General features: G+C 50.1%; 1 protein-coding gene across 3 annotated transcripts; it reads right to left on the reverse strand.

Annotated features, from left to right (window-relative positions):
* Positions 1–218: 218 nt before the first annotated feature.
* Positions 219–6,594, reverse strand: SLC39A7 (solute carrier family 39 member 7). Of its 3 annotated transcripts, none has more exons than XM_040442642.1 (9): positions 6,526–6,594; positions 5,720–5,866; positions 5,400–5,641; positions 4,106–4,274; positions 3,878–3,943; positions 2,810–2,932; positions 2,609–2,731; positions 2,230–2,426; positions 219–1,241 (listed from the first exon to the last, which is right to left on the reverse strand). In XM_040442642.1, exons 2-9 carry the CDS (start codon positions 5,859–5,861, stop codon positions 990–992), a joined length of 1,314 nt encoding a protein of 437 aa, XP_040298576.1. In that variant the 5' UTR covers positions 5,862–5,866; positions 6,526–6,594; the 3' UTR covers positions 219–989. The 3 variants fall into 3 exon arrangements, with proteins under 3 accessions (XP_040298576.1, XP_040298575.1, XP_040298574.1); XM_040442641.1 differs by having other exon boundaries at positions 5,400–5,587; positions 5,630–5,866; XM_040442640.1 differs by having other exon boundaries at positions 5,400–5,866.
* Between the last annotated feature and the right edge of the window lie 657 nt (positions 6,595–7,251).

Genomic DNA, 7,251 nt, shown 5'->3' on the forward strand with positions numbered 1-7,251 from the left:
CATGTTGAATAGCTCTTGATCCATCCCGCCCGCCGCACGGACAATGCTCGTGCATAACGGCCGCACAAAGGCCATGTGCATAAGGCCTAAACCATGATGCCGATTTCCTATGATGTTTTCCTGCATTTATTTCACTGCAGCAATCACACAATTATCCCATAAACTGCCCCTCGCTCAGATTTACATCCACACTACGCAGCCCAAATTGAGGTCAGACACAGATTGTCACTCTTTTATTTCTGTTACTTAAAAAATATGGAGAAAAATCTCCAAGGACCCAAAGTGAAAGCTTCCAGCAGCCCAAAGAAAGCACTTAGATACGGAGAGTCAGAAGTGCATGAGTGCAGCCATCTAGCCTACACACTAGATGGCGCTGCCGCTCTGCACGATGTCTAGACTGAAGAGGACAGTGTGACTACCGGGCAGTGTTCTATCTTGATGACAGCGGACAGACTGCACCGTAGTGCGTTTTCATAGTACAGACCACCACTGTATTCCCTAATTATATACAAAGAACAGGACGAATGTCCCCCCACCACTTCTCCTCTAAGTCCTCCTAGTCCACACTGGTGCTGCTGCAATATGTGATTACAAGATAAACCAGATGGACCGAAGGAAAGGGATTCTGACCTATTGAGTTATCACAAGATATTCTACTGGTATAAAATAATGCACGAAATGGGGAGCCCACAGTAAAATGACCAGTAAGTGTCAACGGGGGAGGGGAGCCTTTCCTCAGTACATTGTAGTTTGGTCCAAAAACAAAAAAATTGAGCCCAATAAAAAAAAAACAAAAACAAAAAAAAGACAATGAAGTGGAGAGAGCCGTGATCTCAGACTGCGGCATCACTGTGTGTCCAGAATAAGGACGTCTCGGCAGTCACATGACCTCCTCTACAGCACAGGATGCCACCGTTGCCCAGTACCCTTCTGCTGACAGTAGACTTGCGTCTCAGCACGGGCCCCCGCTTCACCATACAGAGCATCTTCTACTCAAACTGTGCAATCAGAACCATCATGGCAACGCCCAGGAGCAGGCCAAAAGTCTCCATGACGGACTGCACGGGGCGAGAGTCCTTCAGGAGCTCCGGGATGACGGAGACGGTCGCAATGTAGATGAAACCACCTGCGGTGAATGGAAGGATCCACAAGGTGGCGGCTTCACCGATTCCCTCCGCCAGGAGAGAGCAGGCCGTGCCGGCGAGAGCGCCAAGAGCGGTGCTGAGCTGTAGCATCATGGCCTGGAACAGAGAGGGAACGTCAGTGGGTCCAACAAGTACCAACGCGACTGCCTCCTGGACACGGCTATATACAAAAAGCCGGAATGATTTTACGTTTCCGTCCTTGCATTCCCCATGTAATTCAGGAGCATCTATTCCTATTAACCCATGCTGTGCCATCCCTCAACTATTCCTACTAGAATTTTATGAATTGCCAGCAGTCAGCAATGAAGGTGCATAGTCCCTGCATAGTCCAACACTATCCGCTGCCAACTTTATTCACACGTCAGTGTTTTCCATGAGCCAAACCAGGAGTGAAGCCTCCGCAGAGATCAGGTGTAATGTAAAGATTTGCTTCTAGTTTTGGCTCAAAATCACAGATGGAAAACACTGACTGTGTGAATAAGACATTAGACGGTGCAGTGACACCTCTCCCTAAATGTGAATGGTAACACCCAGATGCACTTTTATTGCAGACTGCTAGCAATTCATTCATAAACTTCTAGTGGGAATAGCAGAGGAATGAGAACATCGAGTCATAAGAATAGATGCTCCAGAATTATTATTGCATGGGAAATGCAAGTCGTGCAGTTTTATTAATTATGTATTTTTGTTACCCAAATTAAAAGGACTTTGTAAGCAAACAAAATGATTGTGGGTTTATCTGCTTGATTTAAAAAAATAAAAAACTTTGGGGCTCTTTTTTGACTTTTTCCATGTATTTTTCTCCATTCGTACCTAGAGCCGTCAGAAAAAGTAAAATCTAGGAGGTCGCCCTTGGAAACGGACAGCGGCTTATCTCCACCGTGCCGTCAGACACGTGACCCGACCGATTAGCCGACACTGTAATAGTCAAACGAGCAACCAGCAAAAATCTGCATGAGCTTTAGAAGTGAACGGAGAAGAAAAAAAATTAATAATAATATTTACTGGGCCAGATTGTTCAACTGATTTTTGAAAGTTGGAAATGAAGCAGAGTTCCCCCCTTTAATGCTTTACGGATACTGACCTTCCTCTTCGTGCAGCCGCTCTGCACCAGAATAGCGAAGTCTCCGATCTCGTGCGGCACCTCGTGGAGGAGGATGGTGATGGTGGTGACGATTCCGACGCTGCTGCTGACCAAGAAAGAGGCTCCGATCGCCAGACCGTCCGTGAAATTATGTGTGAAGTCGGCAGCGAGGTTCAGGTACCCAGAGACGGTCATGTCTGCAGGGGGAGGGGAAGGAAAATGGTTAAAGGGGTATTCCGGTTATACAAAGTTATCCCCTAAGGAGCCCCTTGGAATGGACTGGCGCCAAGCACTGTACTGTGGATAGGGGATAACTCTGAGTAACTGGAATACCCCTTTAAGAGGGGACCGATCAGCGGAGGGATATCCTCAGCATCACCTGTGCGAGGCTTCTCTTTGCCGGACTTGCCGCTCTTGGTGCTCGCCTCCTTGCTTCTCTGTCTCACTCCGTCTTTCCCATCTTGCTTCTCTTCCTTCTCCTTGGCCGAGTTCGGCTTGGATTCTGCGAGGAACGTAACAATGAGACATAAGCCGTCTTTTCTTCCAGAGACACGTCAGGATGGACAGGGACGCGACGTACCGTGACTGTGGCCGTGGCCGTCCTGACCCTTCAGATGTCGCACAAACTTCTCGACCACAAGGAAAGCGATGATTCCCGCCAGCACCCACAGACCGACAGACATCATGTGGGCATGACTGTGATCTGATCCAAGGAAAGATGGAAAGTTAAAGGGGAACTCCTAAATAATATATTCCAGATGAGTCTGTAGATTGGGGCCACAGCAAGCGCCCAACATGAGAGCGACGGTGACCACAGGAATGGATATGCCATAATGTCTGACGGATGCAGGACCCGCATCAATCTCCAGAAAAGGGGTCCCATAACCCCCACCTGATGAGGTGCCTGCCATATCCATATGTGCAAAGAATGGAGAGGTGGGCACATGGCTTCCTCCATTAACTTCAGAAGTGAATGGAGAGAGACCCCCACATGTTCGGCCACCTCCCCATTCATTCTCTGCCACCATCCTCACCAGGTGGGATGGGGGGGGGGGGGGGTGTCAGGGACCCCCGTTCTATAGAGAGGGGACCTTCATGACCTATCCTGTAACAAGCCGTACACCAGTATCACTAAAGACATTATTTGGATTTTTAGATTATGGCTGCAAACCAGAATGTTTCTGTTTCAATGCCAGCAAGCAGAGATCTGTGAATGGTGGGGGTTTGAAAAAAAAAAAAAAGGGATGTTACTCTATGTGTATTCTGTTTCCGTGTCTCCGTTCCGCAAATTATGGACAAGGATAGGACTGCTCTATCAGGGGCCGGCTGTTCCGTTCTGCAAAATATGGAAGGCACACGGACGTCATCCTTATCTTTTTGCGGATCAGTTTTTTGTGGACTGAAAAATACATATGGTTGTGTGCACGAGCCCTCAATCTGTGTCTTAAAAGTTTAGAAAAGGATTAAAAAACACGGCTGCGTTCCTCCAGGAACAGCGCCACTCTGGCCCACGGGTCGCGTCTGGTACTGCAGCTCCAATGAAGTGAATGGCACTGAGCAGCAATAACATCACACGCAGCCTGTGGACAGGAGGCGGCCGTGTACTTCTGATCCTGTACAACCCCTTTAAGAGATGCTGCCTTCTCACCGTGAGAGTGTCCGTGTCCATGAGAGCCATGAGCCTCTTCGTCAGGCTGGTGGTGAGAGTGCGGCTCTGCGAGAAGATACAATGGTCATTATAGCACAATGGTCTGAGAAATACAACTCCTGCTCCAAAATGAGACTACAACTCCTAGCATGCTCTTGGCATACTGGCAGCTGAGGAGTCACAGGCTACAGACCAGAGATGTAACACAAAACATCGAGGACGTCTTACCCAGTGCGTGGGGAATAAGATGCAGAAAGGCATCTCCCAGCAGCCCCCCCGAGGCGAAGCTCAGCAGCAGCTTCAGCAGGGACTGGTGCTGGCTGCTATTGGACTGCACCGGGATCAGGAAGAGGATGAAGAAAGGAGCGGCGGAGATCAGCAGCGTGGCACATATCGCCTGCAAGAAGCAAACAAGGCGTGAGAAGAGAGCAGACGTCCAAATACACAGCGGGGTAAAAATACCAGGAGCGGGAAGCGGGTGAGAACAAAACCACATGTACACGGCGGGGTCAGGGACGCATCCTGTACTGATCCTGAGTTATCTCCTGTATTATACTGCAGAGCTGCACTCACTATTCTGCTGGTGCAGTCACTGTGTACATACATTACTTATCCTGTACTGATCCCGAGTTACATCATGTATTATACTCCAGAGCTGCACTCACTATTCTGCTGGTGCAGTCACTGTGTACATACATTACTTATCCTGTACTGATCCTGAGTTATATCCTGTATTATACTCCAGAGCTGCACTCACTATTCTGCTGGTGCAGTCACTGTGTACATACATTACTTATCCTGTACTGATCCTGAGTTACATCATGTATTATACTCCAGAGCTGCACTCACTATTCTGCTGGTGCAGTCACTGTGTACATACATTACTTATCCTGTACTGATCCTGAGTTATATCCTGTATTATACTCCAGAGCTGCACTCACTATTCTGCTGGTGCAGTCACTGTGTACATACATTACTTATCCTGTACTGATCCTGAGTTATATCCTGTATTATACTCCAGAGCTGCACTCACTATTCTGCTGGTGCAGTCACTGTGTACATACATTACTTATCCTGTACTGATCCTGAGTTACATCCTGTATTATACTCCAGAGCTGCACTCACTATTCTGCTGGTGCAGTCACTGTGTACATACATTACTTATCCTGTACTGATCCTGAATTACATCCTGTATTATACAGCTGAGGGTTTGTTACAATTGTATCCAATCAAGACAATCCTGTCAGATAAACACGTCAGCAGCACACATCTCTGACAGTTTGGTACAATGTTTCAGAGCAGGCATTATGTCTCTGTTAGTAAACAGATTGTTCTCATTCACAGACAGTAAGCAGGGATCTTACAAATGGCGATAAACTGAAACACAAAGGGGCTGATGTATCAAAGCTGTTGCTGAATAACGTGGAGCAGAGCTGCTTCTCATTACACGATGACCAAGTTTTACTCACAACAGGAAAAACCCTTTAAATATGAAGCTGCCGCAGGAGCAGCGCTCACTTACATAGGTCCAGAGCGTCACCGGCTCCATCTTCTCTCTGGAGTCATGAGGGGAAGGCGGTAGGGCTTCTCTCTTCGCACGTTCCTCTGCAGCTCCCCGAGACGGGGCATCTCCCATGGTCCAGCGGTTCTTAAATTCTGTAAGATCGTCATGACCATGACCGTGGTGGAGATCTTCATGACCGTGGCCGTCTTCATGGCTGTGGCCGTGGTGGTCTTCATGGCTGTGGCCGTGACCATGGTGGTCTTCATGGCTGTGGCCGTGGTGGTCTTCATGGCTGTGGCCGTGACCATGGTGGTCTTCATGGCTGTGGCCGTGATGACCATGACTGTGGCCATGATGACCATGACTGTGGCCCTGATGCCCGTGGCTATGACCATGATGCACATCCTGAGCAAACGCAGCACTTATCAGGACGCTGAGCGCGGCGAGGACCGCGCATCTTCTCAGCCAATGAGCCGCCATCTTACCTGGAAGACAAGACAGCGACCATGAGAGGTCACCAGAGCGGCGAGTAATGCCAGGACCCCGATCCTCTAATACCCCCCACCAGTTCTCCCCCCTCCTCACTGTTACACCGGCAGCCTCCCCCTCCTCACTATTACACCGGCAGCCTCCCCCTCCTCACTATTACACCGGCAGCCTCCCCCTCCTCACTGTTACACCGGCAGCCTCCCCCTCCTCACTGTTACACCGGCAGCCTCCCCCCTCCTCACTGTTACACCGGCAGCCTCCCCCTCCTCACTATTACACCGGCAGCCTCCCCCCTCCTCACTGTTACACCGGCAGCCTCCCCCCTCCTCACTGTTACACCGGCAGCCTCCCCCCTCCTCACTGTTACACTGGCAGCCTCCCCCCTCCTCACTATTACACCGGCAGCCTCCCCCCTCCTCACTGTTACACCGGCAGCCTCCCCCTCCTCACTATTACACCGGCAGCCTCCCCCCTCCTCACTGTTACACTGGCAGCCTCCCCCCTCCTCACTATTACACCGGCAGCCTCCCCCCTCCTCACTATTACACCGGCAGCCTCCCCCTCCTCACTATTACACCGGCAGCCTCCCCCCTCCTCACTATTACACCGGCAGCCTCCCCCCTCCTCACTATTACACCGGCAGCCTCCTCCTCACCTCGCTCGTTTCTTTCTATGGACCCGGTGCGGCTCAGACGTGGCACAATACAATCCGGGTTCAAAAAATCTCGCGAGAAAAAGTAAGGGCGGAAGTGTGGGGAAGACAGGGCAAAGCAGCAGCTGCCAGTAGTACGGGCCGCGGGATGGGATAAACTAGTGCTGATGGCGACACCTGCGGACGGGATGGATATACAGCATCATCTAGGGACCGACGTGTATCCAGGCCATGCTGAGACTTGTAGTCCCTCACGATGTACATGACATGTTGATTGTTTCAGTCTCTGTGTAGCAGTTAATGCTGGGACTTGTAGGTGCACGCCTCAACATAAATTAGACGTATCTATGGGCAGCGCCGAGGGGAAACTAAGACCGCCGTTAGGGCTCATGCACACGACCATATGTATTTTGCGGCCCGCAAAAAATACGGATGACGTCTGTGTGACATCCGTATTGCATCCGGGTTTTTTTTTTTGTTGCTATGACGCCGTGCGCTTCATGCCGCAGCTGCACTACAGTAATACACTCGTATAGATCACACCAGTGTATTACTGTAGTGCAGCAACCAATGACGCCGTGCGCTCCTTCTGTCAGCAGGATGCCAGGCCGGGATACCACAGACCGCTCACGTCCGTGTACCACAGTCGTGTGCATTCGGCCTAATGCTTATCCTTGTCCGCAAAACAGACACAAATTGGACAATTTCTATTTATTTATTTTTTGCGGA

Source organism: Bufo bufo, chromosome 8 (assembly GCF_905171765.1).
Source record: "Bufo bufo chromosome 8, aBufBuf1.1, whole genome shotgun sequence".
Classification (NCBI taxonomy): domain Eukaryota; kingdom Metazoa; phylum Chordata; class Amphibia; order Anura; family Bufonidae; genus Bufo; species Bufo bufo.

What these genes read in the sequence shown, in the direction of transcription:
- SLC39A7 (XM_040442640.1), bottom strand. Translation starts at nt 5,861, where the DNA reads ATGGCGGCTCATTGGCTGAGAAGATGCGCGGTCCTCGCCGCGCTCAGC. An exon ending in TCTTATTCCCCACGCACTGG is followed by an intron (nt 3,944 to 4,105) that starts GTAAGACGTCCT and finishes ATCTTCTCGCAG; the next exon opens with AGCCGCACTCTCACCACCAG. An exon ending in TGGACACGGACACTCTCACG is followed by an intron (nt 2,933 to 3,877) that starts GTGAGAAGGCAG and finishes TCCTTGGATCAG; the next exon opens with ATCACAGTCATGCCCACATG.